Source organism: Salvelinus namaycush, chromosome 18 (assembly GCF_016432855.1).
Source record: "Salvelinus namaycush isolate Seneca chromosome 18, SaNama_1.0, whole genome shotgun sequence".
Classification (NCBI taxonomy): Eukaryota; Metazoa; Chordata; class Actinopteri; order Salmoniformes; family Salmonidae; genus Salvelinus; species Salvelinus namaycush.
This window is the reverse complement of record NC_052324.1, coordinates 9,069,342-9,093,721: the sequence shown is the minus strand read 5'-3', so window position 1 is coordinate 9,093,721 and position 24,380 is coordinate 9,069,342. Positions and strand designations below refer to the sequence as shown.

At 45.3% G+C, this 24,380-nt stretch overlaps 1 protein-coding gene across 2 annotated transcripts in view; it reads left to right on the top strand.

The window, feature by feature from the left end:
- The window catches only part of mef2cb (myocyte enhancer factor 2cb), a 90,305-nt gene that overhangs the window by 24,201 nt on the left and 41,724 nt on the right, over positions 1 to 24,380 (top strand). For both annotated transcript variants that reach the window (XM_039013184.1, XM_039013183.1), the window contains exons 2-3: positions 5,522 to 5,711; positions 21,955 to 22,158. In XM_039013184.1, coding sequence (XP_038869112.1) covers positions 5,658 to 5,711; positions 21,955 to 22,158 — 258 coding nt within the window. In that variant the 5' untranslated portion in view covers positions 5,522 to 5,657. The remainder of the gene's footprint in view (positions 1 to 5,521; positions 5,712 to 21,954; positions 22,159 to 24,380) is intronic.

Genomic DNA, 24,380 nt, shown 5'->3' with positions numbered 1-24,380 from the left:
TGGTGCTCCAAACCATCATCAGGTGAGTACGGTTTTGTCACAAGGGTGCGAAAGAAGAGCATGCCTTTGTTGAGGCGTTAATGGGATCATTATGGAGAGAGAGAGAGAGAGAGAGAGAGAGAGAGAGAGAGAGAGAGAGAGAGAGAGAGAGAGAGATGTTTTTGTGACAAGACCGATTTTCGGGATGTCTCCTGGTCTGACAAACACCGCTGACAGTGATGAATTGGGTGGATCGAGACGCAACCCATGCAAAAATGAGAAGTCTCTACCTTAAACAGACAGATATTTATGGATTTTTTTTATTAAGCTAATTACATTTCCGCGCGGGCATGCAAATCGACTCAAGGGGGCAAGCTTGGTCGCCATGTTGGAATGAACATGTGAAACCTGAGAAACTGTCAACCTGGAGACCATTAGGAGCCATCAGGCTATGGGCTATATCTAACTGGCTTGATTACCCTTCACTCCAGCTCTCAGGAGATGTGGCCACACCAGTGGCATACAGAAGAACAGGTGTTGTGAACCTGTGCTCTCCAATGCTGCGGATAATTCTCACTTGTGCTCCTCAAGCAAGATCAGATGGGAGTGCAACAGGGAAGACTTGTGTTTCCGCTCAAGTGAAGGGTCAAATATACAGCAGTGTGTTCACTATGGGGGTTTGGAGGGGCTTTCTTGTGCTTTATGTCACTTAATAAACACATGGATTCAGGTTAGAGGGAGATCAAACAGGAAAGGGAAGATAGGGGGAGGGAAGTGTGCGTGTGTGTGCCTGTGTGTGTGTGTGTGTGTGTGTGTGTGTGTGTGTGTGTGTGTGTGTGTGTGTGTGTGTGTGTGCATGCATGTGCACATGCGTGTGTGCGTATGTGTGCATGCATACATGCGTGTGTGTGTGTGAGCTGTAGAGAGAGAGAGCGAGAAAGACTGACATGTCTTTTGGTGAAGCGGTGTCGTCTTCCACATCAATGTATCCGGCTCACGCTGCCAGGTGCTGGAAATCTGGTTCAGAAAGGAGAGAAAAGAGAAGAAGGAAAAGGGGGAGGAAAAAAAGCAAGGTAGATGGAGGGTTTTTATTACGACGGCTCTGACAGCTCCCTGCATTGCACTGAGCTTAAATAATGGGATGCTCATTTGCATAACGAGGGACGTTATCACCTCTACTGTCAAAAGAAAAAACACAACAACAGCTCTTCTTCTGCTCTTCCCTGAGATAGATTGGGTTGGCCTACTTTAGCACTCTGGAGAGAGGCACCAGAGATCTGGCTTACCCAAGCGCACACACACACACACACACATGCCCAACCTCTTTGGAAGTCAGCTATTTCACTCTCACACACACCATCGGTCCAGCTCAGCCCACACGCATGCACTGCACACACGCTCAAACACAAACAGACGCGCACGCACAAACAGACAGACACACGTGCACGCACACTCATACACACACACACAGACAGTGGTGTAAAGTACTTAGGTAAAAATACTTTGAAGTACCACTTAAGTAGTTTTTTGGGGTATCTGTACTTTACTTTACTATTTCTATTTTGGGGGTTTTACTCCACTACATTCCTGAAAAAGATATGTACTTTTTACTCCCATACGTTTTCCCTGACACTCAAAGTACTCGTTACATTTCAAATGCTCAGGGAGGACAGCAATGTTGTCCAGTTCACGCACCTATCATTATAACCCGTTGTCATCTCTACTGCCTCTGATCTGGTGGACTCACTAAACACAAAAACTGCATTTGTAAATGAGGTCGGAGTGTGCCCCTGTGTAACGGTTTTCTTCCAGGGGTGAAGGAGAGGACCAAAGTGCAGCGCGGCTAGTGTTAAACATGTTTAATAAAGAACAAGTAAAACACTACAAACAACAATACAAAATAACAAATGTGCAAAAAACCGACACAGACCTATCTGGTGCAGACAATCACAGAGACAGGAAACAAACACCCACAAAATCCCAACACAAAACAAGCCTCCTATATATGATTCTCAATCAGGGACAACGATTACCATCTGCCTCTGATTGAGAACCATATTAGGCTGGACATAGAAACAGACAAACTAGACACACAACATAGAATTCCCACCCAGCTCACGTCCTGACCAACTAAACACATACAAAACAACAGAAAACAGGTCAGGAACGTGACAGAACCCCCCCCTCAAGGTGCGAACTCCGGGCGCACCCCTAAAACTCAAGGGGAGGGTCTGGGTGGGCATCTGTCCGCGGTGGCGGCTCCGGCGCAGGACGAGGACACCACTCCACCACTGTCTTTGTCCCCCTCCTTAGCGTCCTTTGAGTGGCGACCCTCGCCCACGACCTTGGCCTAAGAATCCTCCCCAAGGCCCCCACATGATTTAGGAGGTAGCTCAGGACAGAGAGGTAGCTCAGGACAGAGAGGTAGCTCAGGACAGAGAGGTAGCTCAGGACAGAGGGGCAACTCCGGACTAATGGCAGCTCCGGACTGAGTGGCAGCTCCGGACTGAGTGGCAGCTCCGGACTGAGTGGCAGCTCCGGACTGAGTGGCAGCTCATGACTGGAGGGCAGCTCATGACTGGAGGGCAGCTCATGACTGGAGGGCAGCTCATGACTGGAGGGCAGCTCATGACTGGAGGGCAGCTCATGACTGGAGGGCAGCTCCTGACTGGCTGGCGTCTCTGGCAGCTCCTGACTGGCTGGCGTCTCTGGCAGCTCCTGACTGGCTGGCGTCTCTGGCAGCTCCTGACTGGCTGGCGTCTCTGGCAGCTCCTGACTGGCTGGCGTCTCTGGCAGCTCCTGACTGGCTGGCGTCTCTGGCAGCTCCTGACTGGCTGGCGTCTCTGGCAGCTCCTGACTGGCTGGCGTCTCTGGCAGCTCCTGACTGACGGACGGCTCTAGCGGCTCCTGACTGACGGACGGCTCTAATGGCTCGGGACAGACGGGCGGCTCTAATGGCTCGTGGCAGACGGATGACTCAGATGGCGCTGGGCAGACGGATGGCTCAGACGGCGCTGGGCAGACGGATGACTCTGGCCGGCTGAGACGCACAATAGGCCTGATGCGTGGTGCCGGAACTGGAGGTACCGGGCTGAGGGCACGCACCTCAGGGCGAGTGCGGGGAGGAGGAACAGGGCTCTGGAGATGCACTGGAAGCCTGGTGCGTGGTGTAGGCACTGGTGGTACTGGTCTGGGGCGGGAAGGTGGCGCCGGATATACCGGACCGTGAAGGAGGACACGCGCTCTTGAGCACCGAGCCTCTCCAACCTTACCAGGTTGAATGGTCCCCGTAGCCCTGCCAGTGCGGCGAGGTGGAATAACCCGCACTGGGCTATGCAGGCGAACCGGGGACACCACCTGTAAGGCTGGTGTCATGTACGCCGGCCCGAGGAGACGTACTGGAGGCCAGATACGTTGGGCCGGCTTCATGACATCCGGCTCGATGCCCAACCTAGCCCTCCCAGTGCGGCAAGGTGGAATAGCCCGCACTGGGCTAAGCACGCGTACTGGGGACACCGTGCGCTTTACCGCATAACACGGTGTCTGACCAGTACGACGCCCTCTCACTCCACGGTAAGCCCGGGGAGTTGGCTCAGGTATCCAACCCGGCTTCGCCACACTCCCCTTTAGCCCCCCCCCCCCAAGAAATGTTTGGGTGAGCCTCTCGGGTTTCCAGCCACTCTGCCTTGCAAGCGCCTCATAATGCCGCCTCTCCGCTTTTGATGCCTCCAGCTCCGCTTTGGGACGGCGACACTCCTCTGGCTCTGCCCAGGGTCCTTCTCCGTCCAGAATCTCCTCCCATGTCCATTCCTCCTTGTACCGCTGCTGCTGTTGCTGCTGCCCGTTGCCACGCTGCTTGGTCCGGGTTTGGTGGGTGTTTCTGTAACGGTTTTCTTCCAGGGGTGAAGGAGAGGACCAAAGTGCAGCGCGGCTAGTGTTAAACATGTTTAATAAAGAACAAGTAAAACACTACAAACAACAATACAAAATAACAAATGTGCAAAAAACCGACACAGACCTATCTGGTGCAGACAATCACAGAGACAGGAAACAAACACCCACAAAATCCCAACACAAAACAAGCCTCCTATATATGATTCTCAATCAGGGACAACGATTACCATCTGCCTCTGATTGAGAACCATATTAGGCTGGACATAGAAACAGACAAACTAGACACACAACATAGAATTCCCACCCAGCTCACGTCCTGACCAACTAAACACATACAAAACAACAGAAAACAGGTCAGGAACGTGACACCCTGTCTGTCCATACAATTTAAAAAAACACCAAAAATATTGCGCCGTCTGGTTTGCCTAAAGATACACTGGGCAGAAATCACTCTGCCATTTCCTGGTTGCTAAAATTCTAATGGTATTTCACTTTATGTGACAAAACAAGCAAATATAGTGTAGGGAATCATTGTACCATCTAAACCGCTGTGAAATATATTTTCCATTCCCAAACTATTGTATTTTCAGCTGTTGGAAGCTGGTGTTCAAAACTAAAAAGTAAAGATGCAGAAACTAAATGTAAGAATGAGAAGCATAGAAATAGCGTACATAGAACAGATCTACCGCTTCTTGCATAGACGCTTTTCAATGAGAGTGACAGAACTTCAGGAGTATTTTACTGGGTGACTTTCACTTTTACTTGGGCAATTCTCTATTAAGGAAGCTTTACTTTTACTCAAGTATGACAATAAATAGAAAAATCCACCACATATATCCCAGACTTTGGTACAACACACTCGCACACACTCATGCACACACACACACACACACACACACACACACACACACACACACACACACACACACACACACACACACACACACACACACACACACACACACACACACACACACACACACACACACACAAGGTTTAAGCTCTGTTGGTTTAAGCTCTGTTCTCTATGGAATTTGGTTCCATTTCCATTGTAGGGAATCAGCTCTATTGCTGTGATTTTAAAGGTAAAATCTATAGTGTTTTTGTCTGAACAAGGCAAGGCTAGGTTTTATATCAGCATCCAAGCCAGTCTCCATGGTACCCATTTTGGAACCGTATTGGAGGTAGACTAGACTAGACTAGTCATACCTTGCTGTCGTTCTGTCAACAAACTGCTGTTTTTCGGGAGGAACAAACTGTATTTCTTAGGCTGGAGGTAATGTTACACTGTAGGTGATTAGAGCGTTTAAGTTAGCAGCACTTTCAAAACACTGTCAAACTCTCTGTGAACGAGGCGAGAGCCTGACAGCACTGTCTCTCCTCATAGTCGGCACGGAAATGCAACAAACCTGATTTGCATGATATCAACAGTGAAAAACACAGCGCTGCTTTCACAACATGTTGACGGATTCTTTGTCTTTCTTCACCCTCCCTTGTGGCTGCGATGATGTGACTTTTCTCTCTCCCCCATCCCCCCCCTGTTTTTTTTTGCCATATTTCATTTCACTTAATGTTTATCCTCTCTCTCTCCTTCTCTCTCTCTCTCTCCTTTTCTCTCCCTCTCTCTATGTCTCTTTCTCTCATGCAGATACGGATGCTGGAATCTTTGAATTGATCGGAGCAAGTAAAGAAGAAGAAAGAGCAGTTTGAGGAAAGGCAGAAGAAGAGCGAGGGAAGAAAGCGTAACGTTCTTTAGGGAGAGGAGAGAAGAAAAGGACGGGACGATGGGGAGGAAAAAGATTCAGATCACGCGGATTATGGATGAACGCAACAGACAGGTAAGCCCCATGGAGAGGGGAGGATGGATGAGTGGAGGGCTGGATAGGAGGAGGAGTATAGGAGGGGGTGGGGAAACACCTTATTGTGGGCCTGGGAGAGAGGACGGTAGGTGTGCTGACTGAAGTCTTCAGGGAGTCTGGATAGGATGGTGTCTTAGTGGTGGTGGTGGGGGGGGGGGGGGGGCAGAAGGGTGTAGGTGGGATGATTGTTCTGGGTACCCTGGGGGTAGTAGTGGGTCTTGTTTTTGTTAAATCTAGCGGCCCACTCTGAGGCTAACGGGCAACAAACACTGGTGGCACCCTTTCATACCCTATCACACCATGCCACCCGCTTTAGGTCATGGCAGTGGAATATTACTATGCATGGGGGTGGGAAGGGAGGGGAAGGGTGGTAGAAAACACAAACAAACAACCAAACAGAGACGGGCTGGTCCGAGGTGGGATTTACTTACCACACACTGCAGAGCCCGAGAGAGGTGGGTGGAGCTGAGAGAGCACTGAGAGGCGGACATGCTCCCTCTGTGGCTGAGCTGGTTATTGGGGCTTCTGTAGTTTTCCTCTCAAGGTAGAGATGCACTATCTTAATTTGATATGTTTTTCACAGCAGGGAAAATTATCTACGGAGCAATTTCAGTGCCAACCAAAAGTGTATTTGAAATTTATAATTTGGAATTTCAATTAGGATATTGAATTGGAATGTAATATTTTGGAATGTTTAATGCACAAATTGAATCATTGAAGTCACAATTTTAACTTGTATTTCATGATTTCAACTGAATTGAATGGATATTTGCATTCAGTTTTAAAATGAAATGTCTATTTAATTGAATATTCAAATTCAATATTTATACATACATTTTCAAAATGGTATACATACATATTGCATTAATTGTCTGTGTATCAAGTTTACAAACCATCATTTCAAGTAGACCAACGTTTAAAATATTCAGCTTCTCAGATGCATTCAGATTCAGTTTACAAATTCAGTTCTCTAAATTCAGGTTCATAACCAGTGACAACATCCTGGTACTTTGCCAGCTCGGAAAGTAGAAGAGATAGATTCCAATGCTCTCTGTGGAAAACAGAAGCTTCTGGCGGTTTCTGAAGCCATGTAGAATTTATTTACCTTCTATGAATTTGGCTCGAGCATTTGAACCGCTTTGGCTATAAGCTATTATGACCCCATTCCTGAAAGCTAAGACTCTCTGGAGCATGGATATGCTCCCCTCTATGATGATCACAGCCGGTCGCGAGTTGCCCTAAGTGCCACATGACCAGTCCGCCCCTGCTTGAAACTAGACTATGTCAAACAAAAACTGACACATCAAACTAACACGTCTTCAGGTCTCAGGCAAGGTTCTCATCACATAAGCATGGATCACCAAACCACACGAGTAACTTTGCTGGATCTTGAAAACGTGCACGAGTGTAGCAGACGGGGATTTGTGAAACTCACAACTCAGCTTGAAGTGTCGCCCCTTTTGCACAATTGAAGAATAGCGTGGTGAGTTGAAATGTTCAGGAGGGCGGGCACAAGCTCTAAGTCATTTTGACAGTAACCCTCCGAAAAGTCATTCATTAACCTTTTTAATTTCCATGTGTACTATGAAGCTAAGTGTTGTTTCTTTGGCTTCAGGAATGTGACTCGGGTCTTGAAAAATAAAAAATAAATTTACTGATTGAAAGTATAAGGGGATATCGGTGAACAAATGCCGTGGTCAAGACTACGACGCCACCAGTGCAATGAGTGGAGCTTCCTCAGGTGTTCAAAAGGTGCATATCAGACCAAGAGCCTAATCCGTCTTAGGTAGTTCTTTATGCGAAGCGACAGTTACAGGGATGGCAAAAATAGCTTGATTTCCATAGCAACATCAGGGAAACTGGGCAGAAGGGAGTGGTGCTTCAAATAAGCAGTTCTGCCACATCTATAATTGAGCCTCTCATTCTCCTTAATCGCCGTCCACAACACATTACGTAAAGAGATTAAATGTATAGGAAGCTCTGGGGACAGGTTGTTTGGATACTGGACAGCCAATAAATTGGCAGATGCAAACGGATTATCATCTTTAACAGTTCTTGAGGGCTTGAACAGAAAAAGCCATTTCCGATTTTGTTCATACTGGTGAACCGGCTTTTGTGTTGTATGGTTGCAATATGAACAGTCCCTTATCTCTGGTATATCTTAGAATGCGTCATTCAGTTTAAAGTTGAAATTGTGCATAGCGCCATGGAAATATAATGCACAATGTCTCTGGAAAGACTGTCTGGGTTGGAAATACTCAGTAGAGAAAACAGTCAGGCCCGCAACCTGGACCTACATACAGACCGTGGTGAAAACATTTACAAACAAAAATGTAGGACTTAAGGAGACCAGGGGTATTGGCCAGACAAAACCTGCTGAGTTCAACAATAAATAGTGGGCGAATTCATCCTCAAACCGACTACGTTTTTAAAAAACTGTTAAGCTATTTGATGTGTAATTTTTTATAAAAAAGTTCATGAATAGCAGCTAAATAGCAGCTAGATACGGCATATAGATAGTAAACTGCATAACGAAACAGTCCCTAGTAAGCTAGTGTTTTAAGGGTGGACTGACTGTATTGTTTGGCATTAGGCTGGTTTTACGCACAACGACTTTCTATCCAAGCTGGGAGAGAACACGAGGACGGCTCATGTCCTGCAGGTCCATGTTGTCTATACAGGACAGTTGTATATTCTCACAAATGTATTGTAGCTGATTCGTATGCTGTTGCATCAAACATGTATTTAACAATCTGCAATGTTTGAATTTCCAACTTTAATTACAGAACACGTAATTACAATATTGCCACCAGCCAGCAGGCAAAAAGTGGCAGCATTGCAACACTGTGTATAGCTTCGTGAAATGTTAAGACTTGAGAAAATGACAATAAAATAGGCCTACCAATAATTTTATGGCTACTAGCTAATGCAATGCTATACATACCCTGGTACCACAGAAAGCCTATAATTGATTCAACAGGCATGCAGCCGCATAGACATGTCGCAATTTCAGCACCATGGACAGCAATCGGTAGTCTATACTTTGTGATAACAAAGGGACACCCCACCTCTGTTTTGGCAAAAGTCTGAGGGATGTAACGATTCTCAAATTCATAGACAAAGCTATGGAATCAAGGACTGACCATCCATGATATCAAAATGATAGTTTTAACATGTTTTGAGGCTATACAGTGTTTGACTAAATGTACTTTGTTTCCAACCATTGGAGTAAAACAAGCTTATATTTTGAGTTCTGGTGGGGTATGAGAGTTGAACTAAGCTCATGAGGCATTTACAAGTTGTATTTTTTAAGAATAAATGGGTATATATCTTTAATTTATAAGTCAAAAAATGTATGTAAAACTCAGGATTCTAGATTTAATGTTTAATACATTTTAGAAGATGAGGCAAAAATGTTGATAAAGGCAAAGTATTTACCATCAATATCACACAGCTGGCTTCATTTGTGGCCAGGTCTTAAAGTAACTGTCCAGTGCTTCTAGATTTCTCTGAAATATTATTACTAATAATTAATTACAATATGAGTGAAATAGTTTTCCTTCCACAAAATGGTGTGGGCGTCATTAAAAATATTGGCCAGCTCAGGAGGATGACATCATCCTCTATGAGGAAATAGTCGGAATTTTTGAAACAGTCTGTTTGAGATACAAGTGTGAGGTGAGTTTTTTGAAGTGTTTTTTTTTCTCCAATTTATCAACATTATTTGGGTATGAGTTAACAGAATTTAACTTTTAAAGGTGAGATTTTCAATGGACAGTTCATTTAAAAACGACAAAACATCAGCTACACAACCCAGGAAATGGATGGAGAAAAACTTCTCTCGCTCTCTCTGCCCTCCAGGCCCACAATCCATCACTTCCTGTGGCACCAGTGACCACCGCCACTCTGTCAGCTCCCTGTCAGTCCAATTCGATCCATATGCTGCTAATGTGCCCCCTCCCCTCACAGGTCACACACACCCAGGCTGTCCCTCCCTCCCCAGTCCTCACCACTCTGTGAACCATTATCCCATGCAACTTACTGTCACAACATTCAATGGTTATTACATCCAGCACAGTTGTTGAAAGACTCTCTTAGATCATTCTACTGTGCTTGTCATTCTGTATGGGCTAACATCTAACAGAGTTGCTCACTGACCCCTCTAACCTCTGGCAGTATGATATCTCCACATAAACACTGTCATTGGGCTCTCTTCACACTGCCATTGTGACTTGACATAAAAATGTGCTAGAAATCAATTGGACTCCCCTGAAGCGGCTGTTGCAGCTAGGTGGACTGAGTGCTCATTAGTGAGACAGAAGAAATAAGAGAAAAAGAGAGAAGATTGGTGAAAATAGGAGGAGGGGAGTGGAGCTGTCATAAACTCTGTTATTTCCTACTTGACTTTCTGGGAGATCTACAGTTGTTCCCAGACATCAGTGACAGGTTATTGGAGTCAGTATGTTGTAGTCAAAAGGAGGAGAGAGAGAGAGAGAGAGAGAGAGAGAGAGAGAGAGAGAGAGAGAGAGAGAGAGAGAGAGAGAGAGAGAGAGAGAGAGAGAGAGAGAGAGAGAGAGAGAGAGAGAGAGAGAGAGAGAGAGAGAGAGAGAGAGAGAGAGAGAGAGAGAGAGAGAGAGAGAGAGAGAGAGAGAGAGAGAGAGAGAGAGAGAGAGAGAGAGAGAGAGAGAGAGAGAGAGAGAGAGAGAGAGAGAGAGAGAGAGAGAGAGAGAGAGAGAGAGTGGAGGAGGTCAGGGAGATTCAGTGGAGAAGGCTATCACGTTGCACCAGTGCCCACTTCCTGTCTGCTGTTATCTCAGTCTCCTTTCCCTCCCTCCCTGTCCCACCGCAGACCGGGCTCACCGGTCGCACCAGGCACTCCGGCTCCCGAGGATGAGGAGGGGAGAGAGGGAGACAGGAAGGACACCTGAGGGGAATCGATGCCACAGATATCCGGGTTTCGCTTACAGAGAGAGAGGGAAGGAGGGAGGAAGAGGAGGGGGTTGAGAGAGAAAGAAAGTGAACAAGCATATAACAGTTTATACCTGAGGTCTCATGTAAGTCATTTTACACCAGCCTTTTTACACATTAATTTGCATTCATATTGATACAAAATCCTTATATAAACCTTTTAAACAACTTTTGAATAAGCTCTTTTGCTTTTTGCCATACGTGGCAATGGTGGTAAAATGACATCAGTTCTCTTATGTCTGAGCCAAGCAACAAGGATATGAAGGTGACCGTCACAAGACAGACAGAGACCTTTGGCACACAGAAACATATTTTTTTTTTATTGTCGAAATGGCTGCCTGGCCTTTGCATATTTTCACTTCCCCTTTGAGGAAACCTCTGTGCGCTTCAGCCAAATAAACATCAGAGGTGTTATCTTTAGCCTCCACATTCTTCGCATGTTTGTGCTATTTTCACGCAAACGAGCTCCCAGCCTGCCCTGAACAAAACTCTTATGACTTAAAATATACTTAACGCTCTCTAAATCACAATCAATCTATACACATGGAGGAATAGATCAAAATTAGTTTGAAGTGGTAGATCTTAGTTTCACTCTGACTGGTATGTGGGCATTCAGGCCGATGTGGCTGTCGACATTTGACCTCTCATTTCATAGTATCGTTGCTATTGCGGCGCAGTGTAGACATTAAGGGAGCCTTTCACCTCTATTCACTAGAAGCGTCCGCTCCCCTGCTCTCCTTACCTTTTACTGAGTGGCACCGTTCTGTTAGGGCTGTCAGCACCACCCTGCCACCCACCGGGCTCCGCAGCCCACCTTGGCGCCATCACCGCGGGCACGGGACCTCCGTCTCTCTGGGCGGCCACTTTGGCCTGCCACCCCAGGCCCCGAAACACTTCCCCTGAGCAGGGGCACCACGGCCAGGCCTCCCGGGCGTTGAATGCTTGCCCAGAGCTCTGGACAGAGGGCAGCAGTGTTTGAGCCCTGGCTCCCACCCCCCCGGCCACTCAGACCCTCTCCCAGCCCTGGGCACATGAAAGAGCCCCCTGTGCCATAAACGCATGGGACGCAGACAGAGAGCAGACACACACACACACACATACACACACACACACACACACACACACACACACACACACACACACTTACATACATTTGTATTTAACACACACAAGCACACATACATTTAAGTAGAAACACTGAGGTAAACACATCTACCGCTCGTCTTGTCGTTAATGTCCAGGGTCAGCCATCATGGATTCCAGCTAATTGGGTATAATTGAGGGTAATGCAGAGTGACAGTTCAGCCGTGTGTGTGTGTGCGCGCGTGCACGTGCGTGCGTGTTTGTGTGACAGTGGGTTGCAAAGGGGAAGAGCCCCTTTGGAGGGGTCATAGGTTAAACATGGATGAGGTCATCAATCACAGGAAGTAGACCGCTGAACCCCAGCAATCACATCCCTCCCCAATCACATCCCTCCCCAGTCACATCCCCCAGTCAGGACTCAGAGAGAAGCGAACACAATGATATCTCTTTCTTCTTCTTTCTTCTTTTTCTCTTATCGAGACAACCACAGCACCGCAGAACGAGACATGGTTCTTTCACTCACGACAATTGTGCCGTGTCTCCAATCAACAGTGGTGTGGTGAGAAAGCTTGCAAGGTAAATTAACAGCGGGAAAATAATGAGGCCCTCAGGGTATTTCGTCACCCCTGCACTCCTCCTCTCTTCCCCAGTTTCCCACCTCTTCTCTTCTCCTTCTTCTTTTCGCGATCGTTACCTATGCGAGTCAGGCTCCCTCTGTGTCAGTCTGCTCAACCCAGAGAGCGCTCGCAGAAATACCTCACCTTTCCTCCACTTCATGCCCTCTTTTGTCTTCTTATCTCTTTTATCTGCCTCTTGTGCTCCTCTTGTACTGCCATTCTCCGCTTTGTCCTCTTTTCATGCATCTTGTTTCTCTACGATTCACATGAAAGTAAAAAATATAATTATTGGCGTTTCCCTTTTTCCTTCTTTCCCCTCTATCGTTCAACTTGAGCTCTGTGCCACGAGGCATTTTCATCCTCACAAATGAATGAAAAGGAAAAGCTATTTTGGTGAATCTCGCCACCAACTCGGCCCTTGCAAAGTAACATCCACAGCGGGCAGTGGATATATTACTTTCCACTTGTGGTTTTACAGAATAGGCAGGGACATACAGAGCATGACCATACTCGGACAGGAGTGCTTTTCTCAGAAGTCGGTGCCTCTGGGGAAATAAAAGCCAATGCAGTCTCTGCATTTGCCATTTTTCATATTGTAATGTCGAGGAAAAAAATTCAGACATTACTTATTGATAGACTTTAATTGATTAACTTCAATTGAAATGTAATCTCTTGCACAGGACCTTTGTTTTTGCTGTACTCTGAAAGTCTAGGACAGGCTATTAGGAGTGGGTGGGTGCTGGGTGGTGCAGGGGAGTAGAGTACGCATATATTAGAGATGTGAGCTGGAACAAAGCTCCTGTTGTCATCATGCATCTCCAGAAGCCTGTTTGGCCCAGAAGGAGAGTTCAAGCCCAGGTCTTGGTCTCCTCTCCTTAATCATTTTGTGTGAGGAGTCCATCTCTTCCTGCTTTGGCTTCTGACAATGAGTGTTTGTGTGGAGGGCGTAGGGCTGTGGCGGTCATGAAATGTAGCATCTCCAGGCTTCCACGCATATAAGCTGCCTTCAAGCCGCTGATGTGCGCCTTTGGAACGTCTACAATTAAAAAGTCTAATAAATAAATGTAATAACACCAACACAATAAATCCATTATTTATTTTAGTCAGGTCTAAAGAAACATTATGATATGAAGAAAATGTAAGTCAGAAGAACAGAATATGTGTTAGCCTACTGTATGTTATCTGGCTATGCTCCATGCCATAGTTTGTAGGTTTGTTCTTTTAGCAGACCAGATATGCTTATAAATCCCATTACATTATTTTATGTTATATGATTTTATAGTCAGAAGAATATCATTTAACTTAGCTGAATAAAATAGAAAGATTATTTTTCCCATTCTGGAGCACGTGTGCATAGGAAGTGGCTATGTTAAAGTGTAAGAGCAGCTGAGATATAAATAACACGTATTTCACTCCATGCATCAACCACTGTTTGAGGAGCATGCTCTCGCTGGGCGACAGGTGATATCCCGCCCAAACTCTGTACGCCACGGGCTCTCCAAACCCTGTTCCTGCAGCTACCCAGTGCTTAATTTGAGAAAGCAAGGGAAATCGGTTCGGGAACATCGGTAGTTTTCACAACAAAACATATTTCACTAAACTGTTGACAGCCCCTCTGCACACTTGAGAAAGGAATAAAGGAGAGAGAGAGGAGGAGATGGAAACTTATGGCGGTGAGATGTTCTGTATAGCTAAATTAATGATGAAAATATATAAAATTCCCTATTACTTGACTATTCAAAATCATATACAAATTCAACAGAATTGTAAGCCGCCCTGCACAATCAATGAACCAACAGCATCATCGATGGTATTACATTCTCTCCCCAACTCGTGGATAGAAATTCTGGAGCGCAGCGCAAGGTAACCCAGTCCATCCAGTATGCATAATAAATGTAGTCCACACTCAAAGGCGATTACTCAAAATCTGATCTTCAATCAGTTTATTTTATGTTTCTCAGCAATGCATAATATGCGGTAGGCTATGTATTGTATTGTATTGCAATCGTAATCTTAATTCAGGTATTTTTTTTGGACTTGGACTCATAAGCCTATGCATATGTATAAGTTCAAATATGCATATGGGTGTTTGAATGAATCATCACCTTAGAAAGCGCTGTCCATTTCGTTGTGTTAAACTTTGAAACAACATCCACAATGACCATCTTTCTTCAAATGGATCGTCACAGTGAGGTGAGTTTTACAAGTATGATAGGCGTACTGTTTTGATGATAAGTGTCTGATGTGATTTTCGATTGTATTTGCATTGACGTCAGAGTGGTTAGAGGGACAATAGAGCCCTGACTACCAGGCCGTTAGTGACCTAATGGTTGTTAGGGTACTTCCAAAACATGTCCTGAGTGCATAAGAGGAGATTACCGTGACTCAACGGCCGCGTGAAATTTTACTGCTGTCATGACTCATGTGTGGCGGTAATACGGTCACCGCAACAGCCCTAGGAGGGCCATGGTAATGAGTGCTGGCGTGCATGTGTCTGTATCTGTGCATGAGTCTTAACAAAATGTTGTGTGTGTGTTTGCTTTGTTAAATGCCCGCTCTCGGTCCCTGTCTTTCTCCTCCTCCCCCCCCCCAACCCCCCCCAGGGAAGTGCAGGCAGGAGGTGGGAAGCAGAAGTGAAGCCATTGTGAAGGGGAAGCCACCGGGCTCTTCCTGTTATGAGAGGAAATGCATACAAATGTGTTTCCTGTGCCCCCCCCCCCCCCCCCCCCCCCCCCCCCCTCTCTCTTCATCCTCCCCCATATGGCAGAGAATCAGCCACTCAAATCAAATCAAATCAAATTTTATTTATCACACGCGCCGAATACAATAAGTGTAGACCTTACAGTGAAATGCTTACTTACAAACCCTTAACCATCATTGCAGAAGAGTTAAGAAAATATTTACCAAATAAATTAAAGTTAAAAATAATAAAAAGTAACACAATAAAATAACAATAACGAGGCTATATACATGGGGTACCGATACCGAGTCGATGTGCTGGGGTACAGGTTAGTTGAGGTAATTTGTACATGTAGGTAAATGGAGCTCCTTGTGGTAAACATGTTTGTCCTCTTTGTTGATGCGATCATGAGGGGACAGGGAAGGAGGGTGTATAGTATGTGAGGAGGCAGGATGTTCAGCCTCTGACCCGTTGAAGTGTTCTAGCAGACAATGCCAAATCGTGAGGCCTTTGGTGGTTTTAATGCACACTGTATATTCTCACTGTGCATCCTAAGACCATGAACCATTCTGTGCAACAATAGGTTTCTAACTCTGGGGCCCCTGAGAATTCTGCTGTGAAAACACACTCATTCACAGTTTGTTTGGTTTACACTGTTCTCCCCACCAAACCGCAAGGCATGATAGCAGCAAAGGTGCTACAACAATGTTCTGTTATTAGTATGTTGATATTGCTAGTCCTCCATTGGACACTCCATTCAAGGCAAACGTGACTGACTGCATTGGGTTACAGAGTGGAAATGGGGACCAGAACATTGGTTAGAGATCCCATAGCGACAGGAAGTGCCTACGGTGACATCACCAGCACAAGGGTCGTGTCAGACGGTCAATTGCGTTCACATGTGGGCAGTATGTGAGGTCAGTGATTCACAGTGCAACGTTTCGCTAAGCCAACCAGTGAAATGCACCACCACTCAGAGAACTAACTAGGCCTACCTACTCCGTGTTGTAGTAGATGTGTTCACATGCGCATATGATTGATCAGATGCATTACTTGTATTTTCTATTTCCATGTGAAGAAAAAAACAAAAAACATTGTTCCTTGTGAGGTTGTGGTGCATGTGACTTTGAAAGGGTGTCAGTGTGTACTGTTCATATGTGTGTGTGGTTTTTTAGGTATAGCTGTTAAGATTATGGACTGGGGTTGGGTTGCTATTTTTATGTAGGTGTTACTTGTCATTTGGTCTGATTTTTTTTGTTTACAGGATATAATATGAGCTGGAGACACAGACCCCCACTGTGCCATGTGCTACCAACCACAAAAATAAAAAACGTTTAAAGTGAGTGGGTGATGCCACCTCTGGGCCTGCATGTTCGCTCAGCTACTGTTCTTCCGGTAGAATGTACCGTTCCCTAAAGCCTCTGGCACCAGATCTTCAACTTCCTGTAAGTTCCTTCAACTTCCTGCCACCTGAGGAAGACACCACTTAGGACGTGTTCCAAACTAGCCTCACATGACCTTCTAGTGGTGTCTTGTTGAGTTTGTCATGTAGCAAGTAGCCAGCAGCAGCAGGCCTAGTTAAGCCTTGGTGTTTGTACTTCTGTCCCACTGCATTATAGATTCCAGTGGGCTTGTTATGACAGTTAATCATCCAGTCGCTACCTGCCTTTGGTCCTTGCGTCTGAACAGGGGTTTGTTTTTTTAGCATTTTGGTATGACTGTAAATGTCACCATGGTATTTAAAGCCCAGCGGAGCCATTCTGTGGTGAATCATTTGAGTTGTACTGAAGTCTAGAGCCTTTTTCATACGTCATGGTAGGGGAGTTGAAAGCGTGTCCTGTCTCTTCTTTCAACCTCTGTTGTCTTGAGCCTTGGTGGCCATTCGATATGGAGCTCATTGTGGTGTGGTGACATCATTCCCCAACTCAGAGGGAAGGCTGGGACAGGGTCTGTAGTTCATCTGAGGTGGGCCTATACAGAATGGCGCTGCTCATATCATCGTAGAGAAGAGGATGTCATTTGATATTCGATTTCCGTGGTGCATCCTGTCAGATTTCATTTCAGGAAAGGAAAGGCAAACTATGGATATCTATCCATCTTCTTCTCCTCTTTCAGTCCTGAGAGATTCTCAGCTGCTGAAGACCTCAATGATACACTGAAGGACACTGAAGGACACTGTAGGAAAGATCTGCATTGATACGTTCATTTATTCCTTCACTGGTACATTGATCTGGTCCATCCATATCTGAAGTTTTTGACTCCAGAACTTTCACACTAGTAGACCGAAACAGTTGGCAGTGCTCCTAATCTCTTCCTAGCCATTTGTATTCAGGACGTGTGTAATTGGTTTTGTTATTGGGGAGGTTTAGCTCTTGTGTTTTTGGCTCGTGTAAGGTGTCAGTAGAGAACAGAAGAGACAAACGCTTCAGTTAATCAACATGCCTCGATCATTAGCAACCAGCTGGGCACTGTTCTGGAGATCTCTCTCTCTCTCTCTCTCGCTCGCTCCACTCTCATCAGCTTCCTGCTCCAGTCAAAGATAAAGGAGAGGAAGAGAGAGAGAGAGAGAGGAAGAGAGAGAGATGTAATTGAGTATCTATAGCCTTGGTGATCTGGAGAGGTGCGAGAAAAGACGACACTTGAATGTTTCTTATTGTCCTATTAGACCCCAGGTAATGATCATGTTATCACAGGGTCGTGAACCAATCAGATTCCTCCATGCAGAGAACCAATGTAAAAGCACAGGATAGTGTTTATGAAGCAGACACCTAGTGGGTTTCACCTACACCTAGTAGGTTTCACCTACTGCGCTGGTATGGGTCGTGAGGCCCTAAAAAATTGTCAATGACTCCAGCCACCTGAGTCATCGACTGTTCTCACTGCTACCGCACGGCAAGGGGTACCAGAGAGCCAAGTCTGTGAACAAAAGTCTCTTAAAGCTTCTACCCCCATGCCACATGACTGCTGAAGAGTTAATCAAATGGCTACCTTGACTATTTGCATTAATCCCCTTTTTATTTGCACTTACTCTCTTGCACTGGCTCTATGCACACTCACTGGACTCTACCCACACACTCACACATACTCTACTCCAACACACATATACACACACACACACACACACACACACACACACACACACACACACACACACACACACTACATACGCTCACACACACACAAAACACAAACACACACACAACTCACACAGACACACTTTCACACTCTTTCACACTCTTCACATATGCTGCTGCTACTCTGTTTATTATCTATCCTGATTGCTTAGTCACTTTTACCCATATCTACATGAACAAAAAAACTACCTGGCCCCTAACATAGAAATCATAATGTTTCAGATTAGAATAACGTACTGAACAGTATGTGTTATTAAATGTACTAACTGTACGCTTCTGCTGCTCTATACTACAATTGTGCAGATTCTAGTTTCCTCCTTCATCCTTTGCCTATATTAACAGTATTGCAAACATTTTTGGTTCCTAATGTTAACAAAAGCTGTCTGTGTCATGAGATTTTTATGATGCTTTATTATAAATAACTACACAGTTGGTGACTTATTTTTTAGTATATGGTATTGTAGTCAGTTTTAATGAAGAAATGACCAATGTTCCATGTTTCAGATTAAGAATGTATTACAAATTCTTATAAACAAGGCTAACCCTCTTCTGCCCTATGCATAATTCATAAATATATGCCTAAATAACATACCCTAAATAAAAGAAAATCCTGAACTATGTGGACTACAGGCATAAAAGTGGTACCTACAGAGAACAAGCTTCTGTGAAACTGCAACTGTAGTGTCAAGAGATTATGTGGGCATTCCTGAGGAAGTTCAACAGGAGATAAACCATAATCAGAAAATACTCTGAAACAGTATTTTGCCCATCCCCGGGCAGGCTTGGGTAGAACAGGTTAAGGCATTTGTCCTTGTGTTTATTCCCTGTAAACAAAACTCAGAGGTTTCACTGCACCAAGAGCCCAGTGTCGAGCCTTCTTGTGAGCAAACTCATTTATAATGTCTTCAAAGTTTAAGTTACTAGCTAACTGGTTTTCTAGCTAACTGGATAGCAAGGCTGTTCAACCTGTCTTGGCACATTGTGGATCTTAGATAGTTCTTTATAAGTTTCAGCTTCCTGAAGGCACGTTCCCCTCCAGCAACTGTTACAGGCATTGTACAGAAGATTCACAGTGCAATGCACATCTATCCAAAAATGCTCTGTAGCTGCATCTTGTGGATGGCATTTAGGATCTCTACAGGAGAAAGACCTTCTGAAAAAGTGGCACCATATATTGTCTTTATATGTCGCATTTCATTTTCAAATCCATCTGTGAGATCTTTGGAGTATTTGTGGCAAGATAAACTAATTTGGTTTTCAGTCATCATCCTAAATGTAAGTATTGGTGAAAACTCCTCGCATATAGCTGCAATCGTGTGGAACCGCACGTCCAAATGACTGATTATACTATCCAGAGCCACCTAAAACACTGTGTTGCGAAATCCAGTGTCTGACTTCTGTTCATCTGCTATGTCATCTTCAGTCTCATCAGGGAAACGTCGAATTTTTTTCTGGCGGCTCCTCTGTTCACGGTGAAACTGAGTAGTACCACCCATTTCATTTGCCATCGTGGAGGCTTCTGCCAGAAGAGCGTCACCATTGATTACGCAGAGCCTGTATTTCTCCCTGTAATGCAGGAAGCATGTGAGCTGCTTCAGTGTCCAGAGAAATATTTCCTGGGCTTCTATTCTCAATACACTGCAAAACTTTTCCCCAGAAAGTGAGCAGGAAGATGGCCTTCTCTGGCCACAGTGATGGATCATCTAAAACCTAATCTTACTCACTTCGAAACTGTCCATACTATTCCTTTCTGTTATTACTTGCTTGTTCAATCTCTTCTGTCACTCCTCCACTGGCACTGCTGCTACTCCTTAACTCCTCTTCCTCCTCCCTGCTCTCCTCTGCATCAGAGTCTGTCGGACAGCTTTCCGCTGACATCCTGCCTACCTGGGGCTCTCTTGGCACTAGGAAGTGAGTAAACAAAGGGGATTTTAGGTTTAATGTTCGCTCCTACAAAAGGTTATCGTACTAAAAATCTACTACTGAAAGAAAAAACGTGTTAATAATATACATATCAAATAGAAAATGGATTTAAGTGTGTCTAAGTCATCATGTGCCTAACTTTACAATTTAAAAATGGTCTAGTTATGCTGATGCTGCTACAAAACAATTGCCTCACCTCCAAGGTCCGCTGTTTCAACTTCATGTAGTAGACACACGCTGGGATCTTTGTCTACAGCAGTAGTAGTAGTGGCATCTACAGTATGGGTAGGTAGGCTACATTTTAGGTTTTAATTTTACTCTAGCTAGCTGACAAATGTCACGCAAATATTGGGGAATACAGTTATAATAATATCTAAATAATAGCTAATTAGCTAGCCGTAGCTGGTAGCTCATCATCATCATGTTAATAATTACTGCTCTGACTGAGCCGAGTGAGTCCACTAGGCAGCAAGCTATCAAGCAGAAAAATGCCTGATCTGATTATGGTTATACGTTTTAATTTTCATCCCAGATTTTTTTTGGTCTAACATTTTTTAAATGATAATCAAATAATTTTCTAAACATTTAGGAACCCTACCAGGCTAGGGCCCCATGAATCATTCATGTTTTCCCCCCTTTTCTTACCTTTTAACTCTGCATTGTTTGGAAAGGGCTCGTAATTAAGCATTTCACGGTAAAGTCTTCACCTGTTGTATTCGGCGTATGACTAATACTTCATTTTGAATATTTCATTTGATTTGAGCAGTGTTATCCCATCATGGAGGGCCAGGTAACAGACACATGAATAAAACAACTTGCATGGTTTTATTTGGAAACCTAAAGGTACCTTTTTATGTGTGTGTGTGTGTTTCAAGATGATGTGCTGAGGTACTGGGCCTCAAACATGCACGCACGCATGCACGCACACACACACATACACAAAGGTTCCTATATGTGAAGACTGCCTGCATGGTTTCTGTGTAGCAACATTTATATCTACCTGGTGCTTCAGGCGCTATATAAAACAAAACTCAGCGAGCAAACCCCTGGGCTATTTTTACCAATACAAAGTTGCATCTCTAAGACTATTAGAAGTCTTAGCGGTACTCTCGCAAGCGCACAATGGAGTTAGTGTGCGTGTGTGTGTTTGTGAGCGAGCGGTTGATACGCTCCAATCGTATGAAGGGTCGATATAAAGACTCAGATGTTCTATAATAAAGTGCAGTATGCTTTGATGTCGCCCACAGATGATAAACTGATCTGGCTCATTATCTCTATAAGACAGATCACTCTCGGTTCCTTAAAATTCTATTCGGCTTCTTTTTTTTCTTCCCCTTGCCAGAGTAGATGGACTGTTGCAGTAACCTCTCAGTGGGAGGTCGCAGTGGAGAACAGCACAGACTGTTGAGAAATTTTCTCATGCAGCTTCAGTTTCATGATTTATGAGTGGAAAAGCTCTGATTGCGCCAGATTTCTCTTTCTTCACACATTATGAAGGAAAACAAAGAGGTCGACGATGGTGTTTTATTCTATAATACAAAATAATTAGATGTATTTATGAAATGTGTTAATAATAAAATGTAGGATCACATGTGGGAAAATCCAGTTTGGTGTTGACACAGTGGGGTCTGGTCTGGTCAGGTGTACAGTACAAGAACTGAAATCCCCCCATTCAAACCCCCAACAAGGAAAACACAACACACATTCCAGTGCTGAAAACCTGCCTCCCCCTAAATTCACCCTCAGCCGTTCACCCTGTAACCTCTCTCACTCTCTCTCCTCCTCTCTTCTTTCTCCCTCTCTCTTTCTCTCCCTAGGTGACATTTACGAAGAGGAAGTTTGGCCTGATGAAGAAGGCGTATGAGCTGAGCGTGCTGTGTGACTGTGAGATCGCCCTCATCATCTTCAACAGTACCAACAAGCTGTTCCAGTACGCCAGCACCGACATGGACAAGGTGCTGCTCAAGTACACGGAGTACAACGAGCCCCACGAGAGCAGGACCAACTCTGATATCGTGGAGGTGAGTCCCCAGACACCGTACACACTACACATGTTCACTCACACATACACACACACATGTTCACTCACACACATACATACACACATTGATACTCAATGACCATTGGGGTCATATCTAGACTACAAAAGCGTAAGGCATCCATCCAAAGTGTACAGACAACTATCCCTTGGGCTCTTTCTTATAGAGACAGGCCCCTATAGCCCCTGGCATCGGTAAGGCCCCTATAGCCCCTGACATCGGTAAGGCCCCTATAGCCCCTGACATCGGTAAGGCCCCTATAGCCCCTGTCATCGGTAAGGCCCCTATAGCCCCTGACATCGGTAAGGCCCCTATAGCCCCTGGCATCGGTAAGGCCCCTATAGCCCCTGTCATCGGTAAGGCCCCTATAGCCCCTGGCATCGGTAAGACCCCTATAGCCCCTGGCATCGGTAAGGCCCCTATAGCCCCTGACATCGGTAAGGCCCCTATAGCCCCTGGCATCGGTAAGGCCCCTATAGCCCCTGTCATCGGTAAGGCCCCTATTGCCCCTGGCATCGGTAAGGCCCCTATAGCCCCTGGCATCGGTAAGGCCCCTATAGCCCCTGTCATCGGTAAGGCCCCTATTGCCCCTGGCATCGGTAAGGCCCCTATTGCCCCTGGCATCGGTAAGGCCCCTATTGCCCCTGGCATCGGACATCGGTGAGCCCCCTATAGCCCCTGACATCGGTAAGGCCCCTATAGCCCCTGGCATCGGTAAGGCCCCTATAGCCCCTGACATCGGTAAGGCCCCTATAGCCCCTGGCATCGGTAAGGCCCCTATAGCCCCTGGCATCGGTAAGGCCCCTATTGCCCCTGGCATCGGACATCGGTGAGGCCCCTTAGCCCCTTGCATCGGTAAGGCCCTACAGCCCCTGTGAGATTTAGCCCATAGTTAGTGTCCCCTTGGCATTGTTGTGACTCGTGCTCCAGGGGACATGTTATCCTAGGTCGCCGTGGCATGGACATGGGTGATGTAAGCCTGGCTCAGTAGGACGTTAAATGGCTGTGTCAGGTGAGCCGCGCACCAGCCCACAGGGACAGGCCAACATGCTCCAACGTGACCAACGTGACCCTGGTTACACAACGGTCACCATGCTGATCTGCCTGACCCTGGTGGCCCACATACAAACACATATGCACACACGCATACACACGCATACATACACACACACACACACACACACACACACACACACACACACACACACACACACACACACACACACACACACACACACACACACACAGTGACTTAAGATTACACAAAGGTTCCCTCTTAAACCTACACAGGCACCTGAACACACAAACACACATTACCTGGCTGTACACACAGACACACATACCTGGCTGCACACACAGACACACATACCTGGCTGCACACACAGACACACAAAGGTAACATGTGAGAGGGACCCTTGACACAGAAGTATAGGATCACTATGTTTTAGGGAGACATAAAAGAGAAGAAGAGGGTTATTTCTTAGTGAAGTTTACTGACCACTCAAAAGTATTACAGAGTACACAGAATAATGAATGCATGCTCCATTGTTGTTGTTGCATACAGGCCATATACTTACCATTTCAAGTGGTCAACTAAAAAAGGAATATATCCTATTTAGAGTAGCTTCTATCAAAAGACCGTGCACTCAAAGCATTATCCACATTAATGATGAAAACATAGACACACCAGACCGTATTCATTAGCATAGAATGCATTTAAGGAAGGCATGTACTATATATCATGTTGGTAGCCTTAAGATATGCTCTGCTTACTATTTCAAACCTACTCGTACTTTGCAAATGCAACTGTACCAGATGCATTAGTTTATGTTGGTTAAATGCGTTGGGCATATGCATTGCTATCTATTCATTACTGGAAAATGATACATTTCAAAGTAGTGGAATGTATTTTAAGAACACATTTTATCCAGTAGGCCTAGATACGGCCCATCTATAATATAGTATTTACATATAATGTACTGTATGTAGTACCCCCAAAGCCTCCTTGTGTCCTTATGAAGTACCCTAGTTCCCCTTCCATGCAGCGGCATGTAAATCATGTCCAACTACACGCAGAAAGATAACAAGCCTTCTCTCCGTGTTATTCATTTCACATTTACTCATCTAGCAGACCCTCTTATCCATATCATAGCCTACATATCCAGTCTCTGCATATAAGCCCTTCAGCAACTGTAGTCGGTGTA